General features: G+C 43.4%; 1 protein-coding gene across 1 annotated transcript in view; it reads left to right on the forward strand.

Moving 5' to 3' along the window:
• EFCAB14 (EF-hand calcium binding domain 14) overlaps window positions 1–27,538 on the forward strand; it is a 322,123-nt gene that overhangs the window by 83,558 nt on the left and 211,027 nt on the right. Inside the window, exon 2 of the mRNA XM_085602705.1 lies at window positions 5,476–5,624. Coding sequence (XP_085458831.1) covers window positions 5,476–5,624 — 149 coding nt within the window. The remainder of the gene's footprint in view (window positions 1–5,475; window positions 5,625–27,538) is intronic.

Below are 27,538 nucleotides of genomic sequence, written 5' to 3' on the forward strand. Positions count from 1 at the left end.
ATATTTCATTTCCACCCGATTGAACCAACAGCAACCACCAATTAACACTACATCGAACATTCCTATCATCCCAAATTCAGCAATTTCCCACTTTGTCAAGATGAATACAGCCAACAAGAATTCCCAGGATCTAGATTTCGGAGATCACTGCGAGGCCATACAAGTATAGAAATAGACGCAATTATGAAAACAGTGATCACAAAATAACATATAATTCAATTGTTAACAGTAGCCTCTGATATTTACAGTGTTTAGAATAAAGCAGAAGGCAAGGTTTGTTTCATTATGGGCGGGTAATCCGGGCTGACCGCTGCTCTGTGGGTCATCTCTGAAATACCCATTAGCACCGAATGGAGCTCATGTATTCCTTTAGACACTCCATGCTGAGACAATGCTGCAATGCTTCGTTGGGGGCAACGAGGCGCTATAAAGACTCATATAAAGACTCACCTATACTCACACAACATTTGGTGGAGACCTATTTAGATACTGGTAAGGGCTTAGAGTCTTCAGAACAATTACACATTTCAAAATAATACATGGTTACTTGCTGAGAATATAAAATAAAGGCATTCTGCACATTGTAATTCTAACCACCCTTAGACTGAGACCAGGCATGCTGAATGTATCACCATGCAGAGCGTGGGCCCTGGGATGTCTATAAAGCACACACTGCCTGAAGCTTCTATTTTTAAGACGTTAGCCATCCTTTAACAATACTCCCTACTATTTTTGACCCAGTTGCAGCCAGGGTGGAACCAGCAAAAGGGTCTGGGACACAGAGACGAAAGGCTCGCTCTTTTTGTGACAAACATCTTTGTTTTTGTGCAGTGGCTGCCACATGCCAACCAGTTATCCTATGGCTTTATAATATGAAAATATCGTATGCCACCCACCGGTGCCCTGCTGAAGGCTGTCCATGCAGAGTGGAGATAGGATTCACCCAGTGCACGAGAAGAAACAAATGAATAAAACCAAATTATGAATGGCAATGTGCGAGTGGCAGTAGCAACCCCTCCTCCCCCCCAAAAAAACACATTTGAACATTCTTCATTGCCGGGACCCCTTTCTTACGTAAACCATGTATCTGGAAATACTCCGCTCAATAGTAATGAATATGAAATATGCACATTTTGTAAGTAACAAAAATATGCTTATAAAGTGGTTTCATTTATTCACCTCCTTTGGGTAGCATATTCAAAGCAGCAGAGCCTCGCACGCCCTGCTCTGTGCCCACACTCTCTGCTGCTTGCTGGAATAGGAAGAAATGGTGCAAATGTCTAGATAATTGGGTCAAAGTTTCACCCTCCCTCCTAATTGAAACCGTCAAAGACACCAGGCAAAGGCGCGAACCAGCAGGGACAGCTGTGCAAAAAAGTGCCACTCCCATTTTCAGAAACGGCTCTGACAAGGTCTGAAATAATTGAAAGCGACTCCAGATTTCAGCACCTCTCTTTGTTCATAACTCTTTCCTCATAACGACCATTGCTGTAAGTCACTTTTAGAGATGTGTTTCATTTACACGCTGCGTACCACATGGGCTACAACCAGAGACAAATCACAAAGGGAAACAGCCCCCCATACCCCACCTGGCTTCACTGTCATTCCCCGTTGAATCCAGCCTCCTGCTGACTTTAAACAGCGCCCTATAAATGTGGGGTCTGGGCGTAAACATGTTTGTTTCCGCATTTGCCCGGCGCGAAGAGAAATCACACCCACCAGCCGCTGCCACCCCTAGCTGCATCCCGGGGATGCTGGACTCAGAGCGGGTGGAGAGGGTGCTGAGGCAGCAGAAGGGCTCGGATGTAGGTGGAAACTGTAAAGCACGCGCATGAATCAAAGCTGCGTCTTCTGAGCCCTCCAGAAATAAAAATTCTCAGAACAGAGGAAAGGGGAACGAAAGAAATATGTGTAACTCAAAGCACACAGGCAAGAGCGCACACAAGCATAAAAGGGATGAAAAGACACAACTCACATTGACAGGGGGTGTTGGATGGGGTCAAAGAGGAGGAGGAAGGAGGTTTGATTTTAGCAGAGGTTGGTGGTGGTATTATTGAAAACACACAAGGGTTGGGAGCGGGAAGGAGAGTAGAACAAGAACAAGAATGTCATTGTTGATCGGGTATGTGATAGATAAATCTATGACATTCTTATATGGGGTCAAGGCTGCTCGTCATCGTGGCAGGCGCCAACCGAAAAAGTGATGATCAGGCACAGCGGGTGGAACAGATTATGCCAGTGTGTGCGTAAGGGGCTATTGGAAATATAAGCGAGAAAAAGATATAATCAAGCACGTCGCTATTGCTAAAGGAACAAGCCGAGATAAACAAGCATTTACAATGCAATGGTCTCAGCATTGTTTAAGTTAGAGCTATTGGCATTGCCACCTACAAAAAGCCACCCACACAGAGCCACACACACAGAGGCACATACATACACACACATAGAGCCTCCCACACACACACAGAGCCACACACACAGCCACACAAATACACTGAGCCACATATACACAGACATTAGGGGGTGAGGGAAACACTGTTTCTGTATTATAGGCGACATTTTTACACTTATAAACAAAGCACTGTTAGCAGTATAATTGGGTTTTTTTTGTGCCAGAACCTGGTACCTACCCCCCCCCCCCCCCCCCGGTCTGAAGACCCCTGATCTACGCTAATGGGCATTTTAAGTTAGAGATTATTATATGCGTATTAGATGTGAGAAATAGTGGAAAACCGCGAGTGGGGCGTTTAAACTAGGCAGATTTCAGAATTAAAAGACTCTGTATTAAGTGTGCTTCATGTCATTAACCGCCTGCCACAGTACACAATGTCCAGTGTAAAGAGGGAGCTGCATTACGAGTAGTGGAGTCCATGGAATGTAACAGAAAAGAAGTGTTCCGCGCGGCACCTGGCTGTGCTGGGATCTAGCTGAAAGCAGTTGCACTGCTAACTCAAAGGTAGCTCCGCATCACACACTAGAGAAAACACAAAATTATGCGCAACCATTCTCTGGACTGGACTATGGGTTACGTCGTGATCTGTACCAAAGAACCGGTTTATATAAGAGGCTTTATGCATGGGGTCATCTGACGCACAATATATTCTATTGGGGGCAAGATGTTACTCAGCGCACTACACAACGATACACGGGCCGCACAATGGAAGGGCGCTCGTTACACGTGGGCTCTACATAGGTGACGGAACATCATAGAGCTGCAGAATGGTCTACAAAATGTGCACATTACACGGGGAGGTCTACAAAGGGAACACTGCGACCGGCATTAGCACATCCCGCCATCTCCATTCCCGCCCCAAGAGTATGCTCACCAGGCGGATGAAGCCAAAACCGCGGTCACGATTGATGAACACCTCGCTGGGTTGGCCATACTTGCTGAAGAGCTTCCTAAACTCGTCCTCGTTCAGGTCGGGTGGCAGGTTGCCTACGAAGAGGCTACACCGCTGGGTGAAAGGCTTTTATCCAGGTTTGAGGAGGTTCTTGATGTCCAAGTTAATGGGCACCCACGGCTCCTCAGGCTCAGCTTCTTCGAGCGGCTCGGCCTCATCTTCAGGCCGCCGGTCTTCTACCACCTCCTCCTCTTCAGGTCGCCGCAGCATGGCCGCCTCGGGCCCACGCTTCCCACGGGGTCCCCCAGAACTGTGATCGTATCGGCCCTGGTGGCGGCCGGCGGGGGTGCCACGGTACATGGACATGACAGTGTAGTAAATGCTCGGGCTGCGGTGCTACAGAATAAGCAGAGTGTCGCGATGCCTCTGTTAAGGCGCAAAGATATCGCTTCCAAGATGGCTACAAGAGGAGATGCTTGTCCTCCTGACGGTTGTCGACGTCACTCGTCAATCTCACAAAGGCCGCCTACTCCCGAACCTTCCAACGGACTTGCCACCTTCCAGCAGGACATCTGAAACCGAAAGAATTTGGCACACACCGAGGGGCAGCCACGCTTTTTGGGTTTCAAAAACTCTTAAACGTCTCTTTTACATTTTGGTAGGCTCGCAACTGATGTGGGTCTCCTAATTTAAACGGAAATAGTGCAAGCATCATATTGTTGACCACAAGCGTGCAGTGGAACAGGTTTGTAAAATTACAAGGGTCATATCGGCCTCAGGGGCAATCTGGCAGTACCCTAAGAGACAAGCACACCACTGCCTTTCTCCGAGGTGAAAGCAGAAATGCCTCGGAGAAAGGCAGCGGCATTTTCGGATTGGGGGCGTGTTTTCGGATTCGGGTCGTTTAAACACGCCCATCGAAAAGTAACGAAAAACACGCCCCCGAATCTGAAAAGGACGGGGCCTGTTCGGAGAGACAAAGCCTCTTATCCAATGGCTGGCCAGCATTTAAGAGGCCAGCCAATGGAGAAGAGGAGAGAAGAGGGGCGGGTTCAAGCCCCTCTTCTCCAAAACATTAAATCTCCGGACTTCCGGTTCTGCCTTCGGCAGACCGGATGGTCCCGAGACCTAAAAAGGCATGCGGCCGCGAAAGTGAAAGTAATGGCCAGCGATGCGGAGGAAGAGATAAGAAAGGCTGATGGTGGCTGCGCGCGTGAACGCGAGCGTGCACACAAGCTTGAGGCCAGCAAAAGCTTGTGGGTAGCACTTTGAAAACCCCCTTACTAAAAGTCGAGCAAGCGGCGCATGCGCTGCTCTAGGCTCGACCTAAAAAAGGTTTTTTTTTTTTCAGAAGAGGGTTGGCTGCATTCTTTTGCACTGTCTGCTCCCAAGGCTTCATAGAAATGGGCGCAGTGTTTTGGAGTTTGGCCTCACATGGTGGGCAGGTGCATATTCTCGACCCAGCCTACCGGGAGTGCGACTACTCCGAGGGAACCAGAAGGCTAGTGGTAGCTCCCAATCCTTTTGTTCCAGACACCTGTTCCATAAAGTTCAGTAATTAACACGGGCATTTTGTACTGGAATTTCCTTTGCCACCCCTAAAAAAAGCATGTGGGCATAATATAAGCACATATTTACTTTGGCCCCCTCGACCATCAAAATGATTGATGGTGGGAGAAGATGGCAGATTTTACGCAGTAGTCTGTTGAAGAATGCGTTTGCTGGGGTGTTCATAGAAAGGTGCCCGTAAATAAACAGACATAAATTATTTACCCTTGCCCATTGCATCATCCTACGTATGTATACTTGCAGTGTTCAAGTTACTGTGAGGCTAGTATTAACTCTGGTTATTGCCTTCGGTTCTAATGTTAGCTTTGGACTTGACCAAAATTCATGTGATTCTATGGAAATAACTTAAACAGTAAAAATGTGATTGTGAATTGTAAATGTGTGAACCCCCATTTTATGTGCATGATCTTGAATTCAGATGCGCACCTCTTCAAGCCCTCCCACCCATACCCCTTTTCCGGTACTATTAAATAGTTTATTGCTCCACTTTGTCTTAAGATGTTAGTTGTTGAAAATATAATTTCACGAAATTTGGTAAAAAGCCTACATTTTATTTTTCTAGGGGTGAATACCTTCGCTGCTGCAAGATCTTTTATCCACTATGTGCTTTCGTCATTCTGGCTGCTTGTGTAGTAGCCTGCGTTGGCTTAGTTTGGATGCAGGTTGCCCTCAAAGAAGATCTGGATTCGCTCAAAGAGAAATTTAGATCAAGTAAGTGTTATGACATCAGTGTTCAAGAAATTGTGTCCCTTTTTCAATCAAGAACAAAACAATAATTGTTGGAGAAAAATATTAAGTATGGTGTTGAATAAATGTGTATAGCTTTTTTTTTTATGGAAGCCTGAATGTAAAAATGTATTCACACCACTGGAATGAATTTGTTGTTATGGTGTATATTTCTGAATATACTAAGAGTGTGTGAAATTGCTGAGTTTTTTAGGGGGTCTTGAATTATGCCACATGTCATTAAAAAAAAAAAAAAAAAAAAAAAGCGAAATTAACTTTGATTGTATTCTGCATTTTCTCCTGGAACCGGTCCCCTTCGAGGCATATTCTGTGAAGCCAGTCTTTTGCTGCAAAGGATTGTGCGCATTTCAAGTGCATTCTGTAAATTACGAAAGTGTCCTGGAAAATGTTGCACAGGCCTAGTTTGTAAGTTGACCGAGGCATTGCTTCCATGTGTAATAGCAGTAAAACAGCTTGTGGGACATGCTGGCACAGGTGCCACTTTAACTTCACGTTAGAAACAGATGGTGCTCATGGCACTGCATCTCTTCACAGTACACCATGGCAGTAGGATGGTGTTATCCATATGCGTGGCTGCTAGGGTAAAATGCCTTTGGGGACTTTTTTATTTTTATTTCACTTTAATGATTGCTGATAGTCTGTCCACTTATATTCTCAGACTTTTGGTAGAGCTAAATGTGTTTTAGATATTGTCTGCTGATACTGTGATCTATTTTTTATTTCAGTCACACATTGATAAATGTACTTTTGCCTTTTTAAATTTACCCAGTGTCCCCAAATTTGCCCAGCTGTTAGCAGCATCTTTGTTGATTTGGGGGTACATTTCTCAGTGGGTGGCATTCGCGGTTTCTCGGTATTGCTAATGCATACTTTTATTGTGCTTCTTGTTCTTAACCAGCATATGGCAGGTGTGTATGATGTGTGTTGCATTGTTACTAGAACTGCAACAGGACTCCTTGTCCCTGCTGCTGGGGTGTGGAATTATATAAAATTTCTACTTGTCCATGTGACTGGAGGCTTCATAAATCTACTGTCCCTTTGGTGCTATGAAGTGAGATGACAAATAATGGCAGCATTCTCATTATATCAGAGCTCTGATAATAGCTTCTGATTATGCCAGGATTCATATTCTAGCCGTGTTTGGATGCCAGCAATGCTCTGATTTTACCACCTTTCCGCAAATCTATATACTGGCCCCAGAAGTAGCAGGAAGCGGTGCATTTAGGGTTGGACATCCCTTTTTGAGTATCTGCACAGTCACATGTTTAAGGGTTTTCACCAACTCTCTTATCTAAGTTTTTCCCACATTGGGAAATGTTGAAAATGTACTCCTGACAAGGGCAGAAGTAAATCTTTTTCCACTGTGGCAAAAAAGGGTTTCTATGAAAAGTGAACTTGCAAATGCTCAGGAGATTTTCACGTGAGCAAATATACACATGCATATTTGTTCATGCTAAATGCGTTTCAACCATTTTCTAGGCCTACATTTGTAACTTTTTGGGAATAATTGAAAGTCGTAAATCTGCACTAATGCAAGAAATATAACAAGTTTTAAATTAGTGACTTTCTTTTAAAAATAGGCCCCTAATTAGGTCTGGTGTTAGCCGAGCCATTTAATTTTTATTACAGTTACACAACTTCATGTTTGGTTAACTTCGCTGTGAGTGACTGCATTCTGCTCTTCCAAAAGGGACACATTCTCACAGAAAATAGTTTCCTTCTCTGCAAGGGAAGACTGTGGCACCATGTGATTTTTGAGACCAACATTTTTTATTTTTTGTTTAAGCCAATGTTTTTGTTTAACCCCTTCGCTGCGGCGCGAATTCCGCCGCAGCGCTGGGGGGGTTTGGGGGCAGCACGGTCGCGCGGTGCTCATGACGGAACCGCGCCGTCATGAGTCACGGGCGAGCTGTGCTCATGACGGCGTGGTTCTGTCACGACTCCGCCCACTCTCTAATTCGCCCGCACAGGCGGGGAATTCGAGCCGCGTGGGAGGAGCGGCCGCTCCATGACGGAACCACGCCCTCATGAGCACACGCCGCCCGTGGCTCATGACGGCGTGGTTCCGTCAAGGGCACACAAGGGGTTAATTGGTGACGCCCGGCAGCTCTCATAAAAATAACAGAAAAACCAAGTCAAAACAAAACTTATTGACAAATCTAAACAGCTGTCAACCAACGCCAGACTATACGCTTTGTGAATGCTTATTTATTTTCACGTTTCCTAAAATCTCCCCTAAACTGGCTTTACACTGATTTTTCATTATTACTTTTTTGGGAAATGCTAGCCTGTATAAAACACGTTTTGCCAAATGATGCTTCAAATAAATGGTACTTAAAAGTATACAGAAGCTAGGCAAAAGTTTTTTTTTTTGGTTGCTTTTTTTGTGTACATATGATTATGAAAGCAATCAAATCTTGTTTTCAAATTTCTACAATTATTTGCATCTAATCAGAGGGCATTCCGAGAGCATTTATTTAGCCTCATAACGTTATACTTTGTAAACATGTCTACATGTTTTCATACTGGAACCTGTAAATAGTGCAACCCGAGCTAAAGCTCGCACCACTTCCTTAAGGCTCTTGCCCTAATAAGGCTTTGCATTAATGAACCATAAATACAAGTTCCATGTGTGATAATCTTCTAGCTATCAGACTGTCGCATCCAGTGGCCAGAGGAGTTTAACTCCAGCTGCCACGCAGTGGGTTTTCTTATGCTCCCTCATACTGTGTTATTTAGCCATTTTTTAATTAGTTTTTCACTTATAGACTAGTTTCCCTCCCCTGTTTCTTTTGGGGATGAATTCTGAAATGTGTACTTGAACTGGAGACTTTTTCATTTTTTGGGGGGGATTTTTGGCTGCACCACTCTTTTTCAGATCATGTTACCACATGCTCATGAACAGTTCACTACTGGAAATATTTTAATCCTTAATGCATGCAAGATGAATTACTTTTATCCCCCCTATTCACTCGCTTACTTTAGGACTATGTTTCTCCAAATAGTTGCTGTAAAATGTGGTTTTTGTGAGAGACTAGCCGCTGCTGTAGTTTTAAATGGTAACATCTCTACTTGAAGTTCTAGTTGAGTGCTTGGTTATGAGCACTGGAAAAGTGTGACTAACATTTGTTCATTGCACATGTTCAGTATAGGTCTTCCCATGATGATCGCCAAAAGTGTCTCTTCGTGGGTGGAGAGGGTAGCGAGGAGTACAGGCCTGGGAGTTCAGTCTCTGCCTTTACTCAACACGGACACTAAGGAAACAAGATGGAGCGCTTAGCAGCGCTGATTTAAGAACTCATGAGCATCCCTTCTCCACAGAAGCCTACTCATGAAAAGCTGCCTTTCACATTGGGGCCTATAAAAGCGTGAGGTTGTATTTGTCTTTGGAGACTACCTTTCTGAATCAAGAAAAACGTCTGATCCAGGGATGGAAGAGGAGACCTTCGTAAGAGATCTGTGCCATTTTTCTCCTGAACAGACTTTGACAATAGTCTGTGTTGTCATGAGAGTAAGAACTAACCAAGATTGTAATGTTTTGAATGGTCATGCCTAATGATGTTAAATATGATCTTAATTTAGGGGAGCCCCGCTTACCCTTTGGGTTACATTTCTGCTACTAAATTCAGCAATATTTCCTTTGTTACTAATTATCCCTGTGTAAAAAAAAAACCCTTTATTTAAAATGTCCTCCTTTAATCAATCGGTTATCATTTGCAGCTTCACATTCTATAGTCCTAATCCAGCCAACTGTTCCTTGTATAGAACAGAATTTGGTCTCTTCCATTTAGTCAATGTATTTCCTGTTGAAATCACACACACACTTGTATACAAGCAGCAAATATTCTTCTCATGCATTATTAAACATCCTAACATCAGCAGCTGGTTTAAACTGCTTCAATTATCCATACACAGGCCGGTTGTTTAAATAGAGGATGTCCTTCGTGAATGTTACCATTAATTTGTTGACCTAGTGTCCGTTGTCCTCTGAGTGAGCCTCCAGGGTTCCGGGTTCTTGCACATAAATAATGTGCTGTAACTATCCCGAGCAATTGAGATTATTGTAGAGCACTCGTGATAGATAGGGGTGAAATCGATGTGGGTAAAGATTAGAACTATGTCCTGCCAGGACAATAACGTACAGACATATAGACTGCATTGTGATTTTAAATCTCATCAGTGCTCTCTTCCTCAGCTCCCCTTTCTATAGTGTGGTGGTTTTAGGCTCGTGGCGAATTACCTATTGAGCCAGAGAAGCAAAAATGATAACTATTGGTGCACATGTAACAAGGTTCTATTTTTAGGGCTTTTAGCTATTGATTCCTATACTTAGCAAAGGCCTTTGATTAGCCCCTTGCTCGTGATTGGCTAGCTTTGTTGTTTGTCTGAATGGTCTACTTCGGATTTGATGGTTTTACTTCTGGATCCTGTGTTTCTCCAGCCCAGGAGCATGTCAGTATCCCAGTGTTCTGACTAGAGATGTATACTTGAGGGGTCTTTTTTAAAATTAATATTGCACACTCCATGTGAGTTCACGATTTTCCTTGATGTCTCTCACCTTTCCCTCTTTATCGCCTCTTAGATCGCCCCTCCCCAGTACTTCCTGTCCTGAATTGTTAGAGTGTTTGGTATTACAAATGTGTGGCAGCTGCAAGGTCCTGCTGGATCATTCGCTTGTGTTATTGCATTTATTTGTGATTTGTTTTGTAAATATTTAAATGTACTTTTCTAAAGAAGAGTACATTAAAAATGTGTGCCAACTATCTGATGCATGCACTCATCACAACACACCTGCAATATGAATTTGTCATGCATGTGCTTCGACTGTCAACTTTGAATAGTATTTCTTTAGCAGAAATCCATTCTAAGATTACAAGCCATGTGTGTACGTTTGTTCGGATGTATGCATACATGGACAATTGGGGAAAAAATCACTGACCAAGCCATTAGCTCTGCTTTTTAAAGCAGAGATCTATTGGCATTGCCAGTGCTTGGTTTTTATTGCACTTTCTCCTTCACCGTTATGTTAGTGTCTCTTGAGCTCACTTGTGCACTTCCTTATTGTCCCTTGTTATGCATGCTCTCTCAAATGTGTACTGTGACCAATTGTGAATTGCATTGAGAAGAGCGTTTTATCGCGATTCACCATCTGTGATCTAAATGGCAACACAGGTGGTCACAGCAGAAGCAGGGTTCTAATGCCAAAGCCTTGCACACAGTGTGTGGCTGTCATTTAGCCTGTCCTTCAGTGCAGCAAAATCGGAAATGATGACAATTAAACCAATGAGTGGGTCTGCTGATATTGAAGTTAGCTTGGTGCAGGGGTGAAAGATGTTGGGAGGGGAAGAAAAAGTGGTGTAATGAAATTGAGGTCCTGGACCGTCGCCACCCTCTCCTAAAAATAGGATGCCTCAGTTTGTCTCAGTAGCCCGCGTTTGAGGAGCAGCTAGTCAGCCTGAGCTTTGCATATTTGCCGAAATGAAAGAAGCATAGGAAGAGCAAGTGCTCAGGAGCATTCTAAAAATCCATGTAAACTTTCTGAAATTTTTAAATCAATCAAGCAGAAATTAAGATTACGGAGATGGGTACAAAACGTCGAAAATCACTTGTGTTTATTAATGGATTGCGAACTAGCAGCATATAGAAAGTGTGTGTGAGCCTTGTGGGCATGTCAATCGGGAAAAAAGCAAAATAATAGGGAGTGAGCGAGACACATTCCTGGTTAGTGTGGCTTTCGAAGTTCTGTAAGGTTCTGTATACAAAGGAGGATTGCAACGCTTGTGTACAACTGACACCTCTGATCTTTAGGAAGGTACTTTACCCCACTATGTGGAATTCACTATATTGCTGTACAGCTCATCACATCAACAGAAAACAAACTACATGTGTAAACCACTCAACACTACACTGACACTTGAGTTAAGGTAAATGCTTTGGATAGAATAAAGGTTATGATACGTGATGGTCTTAGGCTAAGAGTTATGCACGGAGTAGTGTTAGCATTAGTTGGGCTTACGGTTAGTGAAACAAAAAGTATTTAGGTGTGAAAAGTTAACTGTTGGGCTGTGGGGTAAGTGTGGCATAGGATCATAGTGAGTGTAAGTGTTAATGTTAAAGTGACTTAAGCTTAGGGTTGTTTTACTGTTGAGGTAGGGATAATGTATGTCAGTGTATCTTTAAACAGCTGATGTAAGGAAAAAGGTATACCATAGCCATCAGAGTTTTTTTTTTTTTCCTGCTGTTTGAAAGAAATGAAATTCCATTGAGAGTTATTTGCTACGGTTGACAGGTTTCCCATTGAAACTGTTTTTATATTGTGACTGGCACAGCAAACATTCACTGGCTTTATTTACTTTCTGATCCATGGTTTATGTGTAAAGCAAATAGCTTATAGCAACATTTGAGGGCTCACTCTGAAAGCAACGATCGCAAGAGATACAGTTTACCTGCAGTCAACATTTTCCTTTCAGACACACCCTAAGACTGATGCATGCATTATGTAGATGGTTTGTAATGGTATCCTCAGCCTCCTGAACATAGCAGGCTTTTACCTCTTAATGTAAGATAGAGTAATTTCTCAAAGTAAATGGGCTTTTGTGAAGCTTGTTTGAAGGTGTGGTGCAAGATGTGTAAGTAATATCTTATTGCCTGAGATCTTTTTGAAATTTAAACACAGGCAACTTAGGCGCTCAAATAGTCCACTAACTTGTTTGGTTTGCAACAGAACATGTCTCAAGCTTAAAGAAGCCCTTTAGTAGTGAGTATTCTTGTTGCTTAAAAAGTAGCTGGAGATGCTTTTTGTTGAACACCAGCTTGATAAATAAATGTGGGATATTCTTACAAGCTCCAGCGACAGTCTTTGGAAATGTGAGGATGGCCTTAGGTTGAACTTATCCTTTGCTTGGCTTTACTTCCTTTGTTTCTAGATACATTTAACTTTAGCACAACAGTTCAGTTGAGTCCACTAAAAGTAGTGTAACTGTCATATGGCCCATGGGGACATTGTAGTTTTCTCTAAGTTAGCATGAGCACGCTGCTGCTTTGCGCACGTTACTACACAACTTAATTTTTTTGCAATAATTTCTATGGCTGTTTTCACATAAGAATTCGTCGCTATGTTCACTCTCTGGAGGTTCCTGGGATTTTGACTGAACCTTGTGAGCAAGGTCGAACAACAGTGCCCCTTGTTTTTTTATTTGTTATTCTTTATTTTGTTTTAACAAACCATAAAAGAAGCAACCATACAAATCGTGAGTGTGTCGTTTTGGGTTGAGAGGGCATTTCAGAAAGCAAATGTGCATATGGGGATAAAAACGCTCAAGTTGACACGATAAAATGACATTGACATCAAATGAGTAAAACAATTCCACACAATTCACGACTTTGGTCTCTCTAACTTGATAATGGAAATAAAGTGCAAGTCCAACATCGAGATTTGTGCAAATCAGTTTCCAGTTGGCAGCCCGCACATTAAGCAGAAAAAGAAGGGGGGAATTGCCCCTAGTTTAAGAACAAAGCTCTGGCACTAGTCACAAAACAGAATAAGATACATAAAATACAACCATAAAAACAATTATTAGGAATTCTAAAAATAACAACATTAACTAGTCTGTGCAATCTTGATTGATCAGCACAATCTATTTTAGCTGTTGATACCAATCGGCCCTTGTAGCTGTGCCCTCCTTCTAATCACCCAAAATTGGCCCAGGAATTTTGCATGGGCACAAGCGAAAAGGGGTTCAGCGTCTGATTTTAGTATCCGTTGGGCATCTTTAGAGGTTCGAGTCCCTAATTGCCTGCACACAGGAGCTAGCTATTTGCTTCTTGGCTTAGGGTATGCTTTACAGGCAAATAATACATGCCCGATAGATGCATGTGGACATGGGCAAAAAGGACAACCCTTGGGTTGAAGTTTGTTGTTCTGCCAGGAGTTAGTAAAGGCATTAGTAGGTAGGCTGCCATGTCTAAACTGTGTATACAGCTTTCTATCGGCTGGCACCTGATGTCGAAGTAGCTTTCAGATCGGTGAAAGCATCTGTTAGGCTGCCAAGTTGACTTTTCCGAAGGTTGTTTTCTTTGACCCAAGCCCAATACAGATGCTTTACTTGACTTCTTGTATATGAAGGTGGATGGCCGATAGCCTGGGTTGGCAAGCCAATACTAGACCGTAGGGCATTTACATGTTTTATCCACCCGATTTTATTAGCGGTGTCCAATTAGGAGACCTCGCAGAAAGCAGCTACATAGTGTGCCAGATCAGGAGTGGAGGCCAATCTATGCCAAAACAGTGGGCGGAGCCTCGCTAGAACTTTGATGGACTTAACACCCAAATCAAGCTTAAGAGGGAAGAGGGGTGTGCTTGTGGGGAGGGATATCAGGTTCCTGAGAAACTTGTTTTTCACAGCTACATTGGAGGGTGCTATGCTCCACAGCTCTGCTCCATAAAAGGCACTAGTCACGCCTTACAGTTGTACAGTTTAAGAACAGGGGCTACGGGCTTGGTGTATGACAAACTATGCTCCCTCCTCAAAGCCCCAGTAAGCTGGGTACATTTTAAGGAAACCTTCTCTAAGTGTCTCTTCCAAGCCACTCCCTCCGATAATGTAATACACAAGTAATCGAAGGAGCTAACCCTCTCAAGCGGGAACTTGTCCAGAAGTATGTTTCCCTTTAAAGATTTGTGCGGGTTGAAGATCATTAGCTAGGTTTTAGTGGTGTTTATGACCAAGCCCCTCTTATTTCAAAATGCCTTAAAATGGTTTAAAAGCCACTGGAGACCCATGAGAGTTTTGGAAATTAGTAGAGTATCGTCGGCGAATAGCAGTGTAGCAATTTTTTGGTTCACTAGAGATGGTACGTCGGCAGGTTGGGAGCACAAAAAGTCTGCTACCTGGTTGACGTACAGGGAGAAAAGGGTTGGAGCCAATACACATCCTTGGCGGACCCCCCGTTGTATAGTGATTGGCTCAGTAAGTTGTCCCTGGTTTCCCCACCTCACCCGGGCATAGTTGCCAGCATGCAGCCTAACTAATATTTCCAGGATCTCCAAAGAAATTCCCATATCCCTAAGTACCGCCATAGTAGGTCCTTGGGCACAAGGTCGAATGCGGTTTTTAAATCAATGAAGGTGAGGTATAGGCTTCCCTTGCCCAGGACAACAACCTTCCAGTATAGCATGACTAAACAAAATACTTGATCCATTGTGCCAGTCTTCCGCCGGAATCCTGATTGGAGTGGAGAGAGGATGTCATTCTCGTCCATCCAGTCCTGGATTTTGGCCAGGACGGAGCGGCAGAAGACCTTTTGGGCACAATCGATCAAGCTGATTGGGCGGTAGTTGGAGGGCACCGACCTATCCCCTTTCTTAAAGATGGGTACTACTTCCGCCTCTTAAAAGGAATCTGGGATCCTCCCGCCACCAGTTGGCCAACATTGTATAATAAGTAGCCCAATTTTCCCCTATCTCCTCGAAAAAGGTCACCTGGGATACCATCCGGGCCGGGGGCCTTTGCAGGTACAACTGCATCCAGTGAGGACAAGATTTCCTTTCTAGAAAATGAAAGGGTATGCACTGGGTAGCCTATCTCTTGGTACAACTGGTTTATATTGTAAGTTCCAATGAGAGAATAGAGGTCACTAAAATGTTTGTGCATTCTGCAGCTAGAATATTGTTGGCCAAAGGGGGCGATCTTTCAAGAGGGCCCAGAACTTCCTACTATCTGATTGAAGAGTGGCCTCCCCAAGATCTTCCCACTCCTTTCTTCCCATGCTCTCTTCGCTTTGACCTGTGCTTGTATGTATTCCTTCCTGGCTTCGCGGATACTTAATACGTTCCTATTTCTAATAACTATGGACAATCTCCCTCTTGCCACTCTACATTTCCAATTAAACCATAAATTAGTGCCTAATGGTCTACCCCGCTTTGGTCCGATCTTATGGCCATGGGCAAGAAAGAAACTGGTCAGGTCGTCAAAGTCTTTGTGAGCTGCTGCAAGCAAATGTTTTGGAAGGGTCGTCGGACTCAGCACCCAAGGTCTCTAGGTGCTTTTCTAGGTTGTTTGTAATCGATCTAACCTTAGTTTCATCTGCCATAACAGCAGGCCATATGAGCCGACGTTTGTTATTGAAAGTGATTACCACCTCAGTACTTAACGGAATCAATCCGGCCTTCACCCTCTTGCCCCATGGATGTTTGACAGTCAAACTAAGGGAATTATGGTCACGGTCACAGGACGGGATAATAACCATGTCCTGTACCAAAGGCCGTAATGCACGGTCTACTAGGAGATAATCAATCCTACTTGCACCCTTTGGTCCGTTAAAAGTCATCCCTCCTCCTTTGTTGAAACTCGTTCTCCCATTAGTGGCTCTTAGCCTATGTGCTTAAGTAATGGCATTCAGTTGTAGTGCTACTTTCGACCGTTTTTTATAGGGGTGAGCTACAAAGGTGGCACCATCCATGCTTTATCCTCCTCACTCACAGCATGGGATTCTACCCAGTCTAATGGTTCAAATGTCTCATTAAAATCACCTCCGACTATTAAGGAGTGACCATCCTGTCTAACTTCCAATAATTGGTCCAGGGCATGCAAGGTTGGGCAGCTACCTCCTCTGGTACTTCTGGCATACACGTTGAGGATGTCAATGGACTTGCCCTTGTCATTGTTTAGCCTTACCCCTAAAATGTCAGGGCTGTTAGTGTCCAATTCCTTAGCACCGCAATTAAGTGAAATGTTAGAATAACCAACCCACCTGATGACCGGCCATGTTTGGATTGAATGACTGGTCTATAAAAAATCCATAAACCCAGGTATAAATGTGGGGGTCGAACATCATGTTTCCTGAAGTTAGCAAATCTTATGGTGATTGATAAGTTCAATTCAGTGCGGGTGGTCGATTTTCCCCCTTATGCCCGCCACATTCCACAACATTATCTTCAACATCCTACCAGAAGGTATTGGAAAGTGAATCTGGGAAGACATTGAGGTATGCGGGGTATTTATCTTTGTTGGTGAGTAGCCAGGTGTATCTGGAATATTAGCCTGCACACAATCATTTAATGCAGAGACTGGAGCAATATCTAAGACTGGTTGTGCCTCGCAGAGCATGCTCTCGGTGCATATAGACTGTAAAAGGAATGTACTTATGAATTATACTAGGAGTGCAACTAGGATCCTTTACCACAGGTGCAAGAAGTCAATCATTCTGGGAGAGCTGGGGTCAAGTATTGCGTTGTTCCAGTGCATAAGGGATGTTTAATTTTAGCCTAATCTTTGTATGGGTTGGGGAGTGCGATCTCAATTCCATGTCGACTAGATTCTGGACCAGTAGGTCATTTACTAAAATAAGTTCTTGGACATCAGTTGGACTATTTTTAAGGGTACATCTTCTTGCCTGTACAATATCATCCCTTATTATGGATCTACAACCCCTAGTATACCTCAACCAATGTAAGGCCTTGTTTTTAAGGGTTTCTGCGTTCTCGTGTTTGGAGCTATTGTTATCCACTTTGGGAATGTTGGTCATGTATATTGGTTTCGACTGGGGTACGGAGTGTGTGGGATGAGCTAGTTGAGGAGGTTGAAAAGATGGAAATGGCCTGCTAAGTCCTCTACATGATCTCTGCGGCATCTGCTTGGGCCATGGCCCGTGCACTGCTGGTTCCGAAGGTACATCCCTGTATTTCTCACCCAGGTCCTTCTGCGACCTATCGTGGACAATCGATGGAATAACTGGTGCCTTCCCACTAGAAGCAAGTGGGCCGAACTCAAGGGTAGAATTCCTAATTGGAGCATTCTGGTCAGTTTGCTTCAAGGGGGGCAAAGCAAGTCCTGTCCTCAAATTAGCATAATTGTGTGAGGTGGGCACAGGCGAGGGGGACCGAGGTCTAATACATTCTTCCAGTTTGCAATAGCTTTTAGACACTAGTGTTAAAGATTCTATGGAGCTTTCTAAAACATGTATTTCCCTCTGCAGATCTAAATTAGAGGGCACACAATCGTTAACAATCCCCATTTATCCGGCCCAGGAGCAGAAATACTAGTATGCTCCAGAACATTACATGTATCTTTGTAGCTATTGTGACAGGAAGGTCAGCTAGTGGGGCGAACCGGTTGCTCATGGGAAGATCGACTAATATAGTGACCTCACCGGGGAAGCGTTGCCCGAAGGGCATAGAGGGTCACAAGAGCGAACTACTGGGGCTTCTGGGACTGATGTTGATATTGATACTGGCTTGGTTTTATTAGACACTTTCCCAAAGAAGGTTGGATTTTCCCATACCCAATGCTTTTTGATCCTATCGAGGTGGAAGCCTGGGAAGGCTTGTGTGTTACTTCAAGGGTAGGGGCATCAATGGGGGCAATAGGTGACAAAAGCAACCCCTCACAATCAGCAACAATAGTCTCAATGCGGTCTAACACTTTCACCCCGAAAGTCCCTTCTCTCTCAATTTCGTGTCCTGCGCCGTGAGCCCATTTCTTCGATCTCTTTTTGGACGCACCGCCCACCCCAGCCTCAATCCCATTTCTTTTCCCCATTCCAAGCGCGCACGACAACAATTAATACGACCGTGAATCAAGACTGCGTAGGTTAAAGCAGGGACGCGGATGAAACAGAAAAAGTCAATGTTCCACAGTACCTATGGGATTAACAGTCCAGGACCTCAAGCTGAGGATGACAGGGGGGGTGGCCCAGCCCAGCCTATTCCAGGCGATGACGGGCAAGGATGGGCCCACGCCGCCAGGGCCTTCCCTGTGCTTTATGCGCCTACTGGCGCTCCCGGAAACCCGTTGGCGGTACAACCTGCAAGGCACGCTGGGGACCATAGTCCTGGTCCCTCCTTGCTCCCTCGAGCAGCTTGGCAGTGGCAGTGAACATGGGCTCTCGTGCTGCGGGGGACCCGCTCTGTGCTTTATGCGCCTCCTGGCTTTCCCGGAAAGCCGTTGGCGGTACAACCCGCAAGGCATGCTGGGGACCGTAGTCCTGGTCCCTCCTTGCTCCCTCGAGCAGCTTGGCGGTAGGCAGTGGCAGTGTACACGGGCTCGTAAACACCGCTTCCAGGATTTGTAAACACGTGTATAAAAGGCATTATCATTTACAATGCCAATAGCTCAAACCTGTGCAAATGCAAAACCTACTGCAGTGCAAATGCTTGTTTTTTTGTTGCTTGCAGTACTTTCATTTGTTACAGGTGAAATTTTGTGTAGTTAGTGGGTGGCATGGCGCGCGGTTGAACAAAAACGAATGACTGAAATGTTAATTTATGCGAAATCTGTTATTGCATGAGATGGTGCACTGTTTAAAAAAAAGAAAAAAAAAGAGTGATTCATAAGTAAATTTAAGTGAGATTCGTAAATGCATAAAATACCAAAATTTGCAAAAACAAGCAAAATAGCAGTGGTGGAGTCCTGAAAGTAGTGTGGGAGCGAAGAGCGATACGTTACGCCCTGCTTACCCCCTCCTATATGAAGGAGCCTACGCTGTCTCTGCTCCTTGTCCCGGGATGTGAAAAAAAAGGCCAAAAGTGCAGAAAGAAAGGCCTTTGCCGCCTTTGTGAAACTGAAATTTCGCCATTGCTCAAGCAGTGGTGCCTCTGCTGAAGTGCAAGTGCAGAGCTGGTTGAAAAAAAACATGATTAATTAAAATCCAAGCAAGCCTGCTGTGAGGAAAAAAAGCTGCGACCACCATTGTTTGTATTGCGCCTGTTTTAGGAGTGGCATGCGGTGCTTCAAAAAAGCGGGCGCCTGCTGTGAATAAAAAAATGCCCATTGTTTGTATGCGTCATGCTTTGCTGAAACATTAAGCACGTCGCCCTGGTGATGAGGAGCAGAGAGTTTAAAAGCGGTTAACCGGGCGATGAGGAGCAAAGAGTTGAAAAGCCATCTCCCGGGCGATGAGGAGCAGAGTTGAAAAGCAGTCCCCTGCAGGAAAGCACCTACTCTGTGCAATCGGAGAAAGTCATAAAAAAAAAAAAGTGCTCACAGACTGTAAATAAAAGAGACAGAGTAACAACACACGTAAAAGGGCCAATCCATATGGGAGGTTACAAAAGCAGGTACAAAGGAGGGACTACTAAGCCTATTCATAAATCAAAAGCAACCATTTTGAAAGGACAGTAACAGAAGCCAATTGGAAAGATGGGCGGAGCTTCAAGTCCATACCTGAATACAGCATGCTTCGAAGAGACAGGGCAAGTGCTGCCTAAGCAAGACCTAAAAACCAGTGTGATGGCCCAGTGTGGTTTTTACTTTGCAGGGTTCCACTTCGTATTAAAAATTAGGTGTGGAGTATCGGGGGAATAAGTACCCCAACCATAGGTTCCATGGTTACCTTAGTTCATTGAGAGAAAGAACGAGTAGGTGGACGACGAGTAATGCACCTTGGTGTAAGTGTGACTACACTACTACTGGTGCCTTTCTCTATAGGGCCAAGATGATCCTCAGAATGGGTAATCAGGGAACCTATGAACTGTAAGTGGTAGCAAGTATTATGCCACTATTTCATTTGTGTATACTAAGGGTATATACTTAGAGTGGTTCCAACATCTGTCCTGATGAATGCCATGTACTAGGCTGAGCCGCTAGGCAGAAACATGTTGACATAGTGGGGTTGAGGTACTTATTCCCTGACACTCCTCACCTAATTATTAATACCAGTGGTACCCTCCGAAATAGAAAAACAAACTGGGCTATCACATTGGTTTTTAATTTATTTCAAGTATTCTAGGTCAAAATAAGTGCCTCCCTGATCCCAGGATGTTGGTCCACTCCATCAAACCAATGTTTTTTAGGAGCGTAGGGATATCCTATGTTGAAGCATGACACCTGGTAGTTGTGCGAGGACATCCTGTCAAATGTTTTGGGTGTGTTTAAGGACAGGCTGGTAATTATGAAATTGCAAATTTTATAAAATAAAATCTCACTCAGGTGGCTTTTTTTTGTTAAATATTGGAGACCAGCTTACCTTTGAGGCCCAAAGCCCACCGTGGAAATTGTCCATGGCTCTTGTGGTTTGATGGTGCAGCAAGGAGATCCACAGAAATGAAAATAAAGTCGACAAACAAGACTTTCTGATAACATGTTTCATCTACTATTCCTAAATCGTATATAGGGTTTGTGTCTTTCGTCAGGACCTCGGATCCCCAATGTCCCTACATTTAATTTAACATGTTATTATGCTGACAAGTGAGGTGTGCATAAAAATAAAAAACACAGAAGATTTGCTTGTTTTTTTAAAAGTCACATTTTGTTCCAGCTATGGAAATGAGATTGGCTAGGCACAATAAGGTTATTGTCATCCACCCATAGTGACATAATCAAACGTTTTCATCATACTTTGCAAGGTTTATAGACTGTGTGTTCTATAGAAACATCACACACTGCTCCATGCATAAACCACAACCAATGTGCATCAAAAACATGCAGCTATCCAAGTCAACAAATCTCTAGACATGTTACAAAATTGTCCTCTCACACTATATTAAGAGGATCATGCCCTATGAAGGGGCCATCATTGTAAACCTCTGTAAGCAAACTTTTTGAGTAAGTGAAAGGTTAATGCATTTAATCAAGTAAAGTATGCCTAATGTCCAACCAAAAAACACCCAAGCACACCAAACAATCGTAGCTATCATCCAATTTTCAATGATCTGTGGTTAAGCCAGTCAACATGAATGTCCTTTAGAAAAATTCCTCCACAATTGTTGAATTGGGTCCCATTGCTTGTTTTATTCCATTTCATTAACCAAGAAATCAGCAGCAGCCATGGTAAATTTCCACGGTGTGCTATGGTGTTTTTTGGTTGGACATTGTTCTAGGCTGGTTTCAGTCCTAGTGGAGCTATACCCTGGTGGGTGGGTGGGTATTGTAGCACCACGAGAGCACCCTAAAATACTGTGGTTGCAAGGACTCGGTGAAGACAAATTGGACACTGATGTGAATAAATGTGCAGGTCATATAAAGCATACCCACAATCTTTGTAAACAGTAAAGTATGCCTAATATTGAGGAGCAAAGATAGGCACCAACAAGAGTCCTTATTTAAGAGGCAATACATGGTGCATACAACTATTTGAGCGGCAAACCATGCTGTAGTCATACTCTTACTTACCTCGTTGCGCTCGTGAGGGCATCCGTCTTGACATGAAAAGGTGAATCGTCATCATGTGAACTGCGGCGTTTCACACCACACATAAGCTCTCTGGTAATAAATAACGTGCAGCAGAGCCTCTGCACTGCATAAGTTCTATCTATTGTTTAAACTAACCATACCCTGTTATAAAGAAAGGATACCATCAGTGTAATAATTTGGACAGTATACTATCCCTAACTGCAGAGACCGTAGATGGTAATCTAATAGTCTGCTTCCACTTGATGTCTGACTGCAAATCTAGAAGAGAAGATAACTCATCCATATAATCTGCTTATCATCAAAGTGATTATGACAACATCAATATTGTTGACATGATTATGGCCCTATATACCGGAATATTCATGCGTATATCATAAAATCGAGGAAGTGACCTATTGTATGTAATATATTTTGTGCTGTTGTGTAAGTCCCAGCACTGCATTTTGCCACATGGAAAGTGGCTAGCCGTGGGTGTAGGGTAGGTGTTGGGTGCGCCCAAATGGTATATCTATTGTGGCTGGAATAACTTTTACGGTCTGGTGTGTTTAACAAATGGCAAATACTAGTAATTAACTAACTATTGCCTGTTAAGCCAGATAGCATGTAAGGCATTAACAAAGGACCTCCACTTCTGTTCAGAAGGTTCTTGCTGCTGTTTCGAATACTTTATTTATTATTATTTTTTGCCACACGAAGGTGGTGATCCTCCGAGTAAGAAAATACTAGTGTCAGTTTTGAATTGAGACAAAAAAGTTTCTGTTCTAAATGGGAAATGTCAGTGTTAATTAGAACCTAAAATCTGTTGGTATTCTTTTTGACAATTTATGGTATGGGGAATATGTGCCAACACAGGCCAATCTGTTGTTGTAAAGGTATGTGTAACTCTCAGAAGTGCATTGCAATTATTGTTGCGAGCCTGCTTTCTGGGTTTTCTAGTAACTTTGGTTTATTACTGTCTGCAGACAATTTAACAGCCGAATCAGCTGCCTCTGTATCATAGCAGTAGGTTTCTGAGCAGTCCTATTGAAGTTTAAGGGATTAAGTGTGAAGATTTTCCCATAATGCTCATGAGTGAAAACTGTTACGTTTTTAGAAGTCCATTTCTATCTGTGAGTTTATGGGTGTTGATGCTTTGAATTCAGCAACTGAATAAAACACAATGTCCTCCTCACTCCTTCAGACAATGAAAATATTGTTGAATCAATGCCGGATTCCTACATTGGTTCTATAAGGATTCGTTTCAGAATAGATTAATTTAGATTCAGAACTGTCTGCATAAGGGAGTGTCAGATGCTGGGCAAAGATACTGCTCAATGAGGTGCCTTTAATTTGGCAACAGATTGTTACTTCCATTTCTATCCAGCCATTTACACTCCTATAAAAATTCTTGTGTGACTTTAAGTGACTCCTCTTGGGGTATGCTTGTGTATATAGCTTCAGTTTCTAGACATACGAGAATCTTTGTCTCTAGATCAGATTTGTTAGAAAACTGAGGACATCTTTTTTTTTTCTTTTCTTTTAGGTATAAGGGCTTAATGTTGTCCACTGTCCTTGAGAACCAGTCACAAAATGTAGGCAGTGGAGTACTTATACGTATGTCAGAAACTGGTTCCCTGGAGGAGGTCATTGGGGACAGTGTCACTGAGAAAATGTTATACTCCATAACCACCAGAAAGTCCTACTCCTGTTTTGCTGTCCACTTTCATTTGGTTTCTTCTACCATCATCTTTATTTGGATCAATAACTCATAGTTATTTCATACTTATTTATGAGCTGCCAGTCATCTTAAACTTTACTGCATTTACACATGATTGATCTGAATAAATGTGGCCCCACCCTTGTCAGCAACAGCTTTAACCCCTTGAGTGCCCATGACGAGATGGTCTCGTCATGGGCCGCGGTTGCGCTGTGCCCATGACGAGACTATCTCGTCATGAGCCCCGCCCGCTAATGAAACGCCCGGCACAGGGCGTGGAAAGGGCGGGGCACTCAAGGGGTTAATTACAAGATATGGATTCAAACTTAATTCCTTTAATGCTTCCCTGTCAATGTTTGGTAAGTTGTCAAATGTTCTTGGTTTTGGTAAGTGCTATAGCTTTTATCTCTCTGAGGAATAGTTGTTCAGAGGCCAGTATGCCAAGCAGGATACAGGGTGGAGGTGGCTTGGAAGAGGATTTATTAATCATGCTTATGTTCAGTGTCTCTTGACTTGCAAATTAAACATTAATAAAAACATCAATTTGATGTTCTGGGAACATTCTGATAGTTCTCATCCAAGATTAAAAGGGTGAAATCCGGGTTGGTTTCCACAAAGTCTAGTCCATTATGAAGTACCTGAAGTTGGACTTCTAGTGGTGAACCTTACTGAGATTACTCTATAAGATTGGAGTCTTGCTGGTGCTGGCCTGTTTGTTTATACCCTTGCTCCAGGCTGCGATTTGAGTTTAATTTGTCCACTGTACCTTTGTATCTCCATTCTCCATTCCGGCCCCAAATTATACAAGGCGGCCTACCATTATGAAATAGCATTCTTGAAGTGAAATATTGTTCTATGTTTGACCAGTACCTGGTCCACCAAATTGACCATGGCCTTTTGGACTAATCCTCCTCAATGCTACTGTGAGCTGAAGGTCCAATTGTTAGGAGTAAGTCTCTCTCTCTGGCCTTTGTTTTGTGGGATTTTCTTTGTAGTAATTAACCATAACATGTGTAAGTTTGTTTCATGCTAGAATTTATTTTATATCATATTGAAACTTGGACATTTTCAACTGCTTTGGCACTCTTTGTTCCATTTCTCTATTGTTTTTAATACATTGTAATTTGTATGATGGTTTTCAAGTTATTCTCGGTAGCTTAAATTTGCACTATTTTAGCATCAGAGATCCTATTGTCTGTATTGGTAATGACCATCCAATCCCTTGTATACTTCCACACTACGTATGACTAGCCTTTCCTGAAAACGCTGCCATTAAGAAAGATTTTGAGTTAATCGGTCACCATTAAGCCTCTACGAGCTGCTTTTGCTTGGAGATACTCTGTCATGATTGTTCCATGCAAGTCATTTTCATCTGGCTACACCATATTTGAGACAAACTTGCAGTCCTCTACTTGGAAGAGAGAAGAACTGACATTTAGGTCGCCAACTAGAGAAGGTGACGCAAGGATGGACGTGACCATGCTATTGTCATCAGCGGAGTTGTGACCTGCTACTGTGGGTTTGGAAATAGTTTATTCGGAGTGGATATTCATAAAGAGTATTTTGTAGCAAAATAACTTAATATCGAGTGTACAACTTGGGGAGAGAGTAAACTCAAACTCCTTTTTTTGGATGAGGAGCAAACCCAATAATGTGGGCGAGGGTCTCCTCATATGAAAGAGCATACCTTCCTGACTTAAAATGAACTACCTTTGAACACTTTTCATTTGGCTTTAACCAGCACTTCAGGTTCCCCTCGGTGTGTGTATTTGTATTTATTATCTATATCTCTAAGAGGGCATACAGCACACACTCATCTCTCACCCTCTTCTTTGTTGTTGTGCTATAATTTAGTGTCAAGCCCAGTGCTTATCTTTCATATAAAAAGAAAGTACTTTAAGCACCCAGCAGAACAAAGTACTACACAGGTCAAATGGAATTGCGGTTACAGGGTTATCATCTTGGGTACCATCTCCATTAAGTGTTACACTAGCCCTTTGCTTCTCTGTTCCCTCTCTGGCGATTCTAATGGCTCAGTTCCTAAGTGCACTGTGGATAGAGAAATAAATTAGGTGCAGATTCCCTCACTTTTACCCAGCTCATTTGCATAGTGTGTATGCCAAGAAGTAATTCAGCCAAAGACTCATTCCTAATCCCAGCTGTCCTGGGTTGGCCTTACTACCTCATTCTGTTCATAGGATGCGCCCCATTTTTACTTGCTTGCAGGTGTTCCAGATTGTATTTTGCGGTGTGCACATCCCAGTTCTCTGCTTGTTGCAGTGGCAACCCCTCAGTCGAGGAACTCCGCTGAAACTGGCAATATGGCAGGTCTTGCGTAGCAGCACAAAGTGAATGCCAGCGACACATTGGTACCTGTAAAATTGGCGCAGTCTGCTCCTGGCTTCACTGTCTGGCAGTCTTTCTCTGAGCGTTCTTTGACTTGCTAGTCTTATCCTCCTGGACAATGTCTCTTTCTACTTTCAGCCGGCATGCAGGCTTCTAGACACCAGGCAGATCCTCATCTCTTACATTAGAAAATTGAGACTTCAAGAACTGATCCCTCGCTTCTGGGAGACTGGCTGTCAAGCAGACATCAACCCTGGTCATGCAGTAGTCCTTCAATTACTCTAAGCAACACTCTCTTCATTGGCCATGAAAAACCTGTAACTGTTGTATTCCAGACAACTTTTCCACGCCAGGAAAGTGGATCCATCATCTAAGGTTTCAGAACTGGTTTAGGTTGATTTTGTTTTAAATGCCATTTTGGTGCTGCTCTCTAGATACAGCTATTGTGCCAGCTGATGTTTCCCACAGCAGGTAGCCATGGGTCTGACTTAAAGTAGGAGCATCCAAAAATGATCACAATGAGATGCAAGTCCTCCTCACCTGGCTTCTTGAAGCAATAGTCCGAGACAGGCAAAACAGAATGCCCAGCCTAGAAACGTCATCACCTTGAACAACAAAAACTACTGTCCGCTCTTTATCCCTACCAGATGGCAGTGCTCAGTAAGAACTAATCAACAGTTGTTTAATAACCATGACCTCCTGGAAATTCTAAAGGGAGGCCTGTCTCCATCCTCCTCGCGTCATTGTGCTGGTCTCCACCCACATTACTGCAGGCAATACACTTCAACTGTCTGGGGAAATCGGTTGGTCTTCATCCTCCAACTTGTGCTATGCTCAACAATGGGAATACACAATGGCCCCAGTACTTGGACTCATAAAACATACAGAGTCCTGCTACCATACATGTGTTACTTAAGCACTCTACTCATATGCATGTACTCAATGCGCACATGTGATGTCTGCACAGAGTTCTGGATTTCACATCGTAACAGAACTTTACACAAATGGGGTAAGTGGCCTGCACTGACAAATGAAAGTTTTTGGTCAAACTATAGATGCCACCACCACTTAATGTAAAACATCCTTGGCATCAACAGTAGTCTACTTTCCACTATGACAGTATGATTGGCATGCCTTTTAAAGTCACTGGACATGAGTTGAAACTCCCATTGTCAAGGGCTGGCATAGGCCTATGCACACTCACTAGCTTAGTGTAGCAAAGTGAGAATACTAGTTTAACACATACTCCAGCACTCATGGCAGGGGTAACTACTGTGTTCTATGCAGCAGAATGACCCGTCTCAACAGACTGCTTCTGTAAATTAAAACAAACCCTTCCTTTCATGAACTATTGTAAGAGGAAAATCCTACTCAATCTACTAAATAAAGTATTGGGTAATCCTGGATCAGAATATTATGGAAACTTCTCAATAGCATCCAGAAGTGTAGCTCACTGGTTAGAGGAGGCATACCCTGAAGCAGAGGTCAGACCCGGGACCAGGGTTCAATTCCCGACGCGGAAGGGTCCGGAGCCCAATTGTCCACGGACTCGATAATTCTCGCTTCGGTGCCCACTCTAACCACGAGTTCACGCTATGCAGCTCTGGGCAACAAGCTTGCTTAATCTCCACAACGGCCCACCCGCGGCGGGATGCCTGGCTTTCACCTTGGGGATGCCCAGTACGGGTTATCTCACAGGGAAAAAC

This window comes from Triturus cristatus, chromosome 4_2, assembly GCF_964204655.1.
Source record: "Triturus cristatus chromosome 4_2, aTriCri1.1, whole genome shotgun sequence".
NCBI classification, from domain to species: domain Eukaryota; kingdom Metazoa; phylum Chordata; class Amphibia; order Caudata; family Salamandridae; genus Triturus; species Triturus cristatus.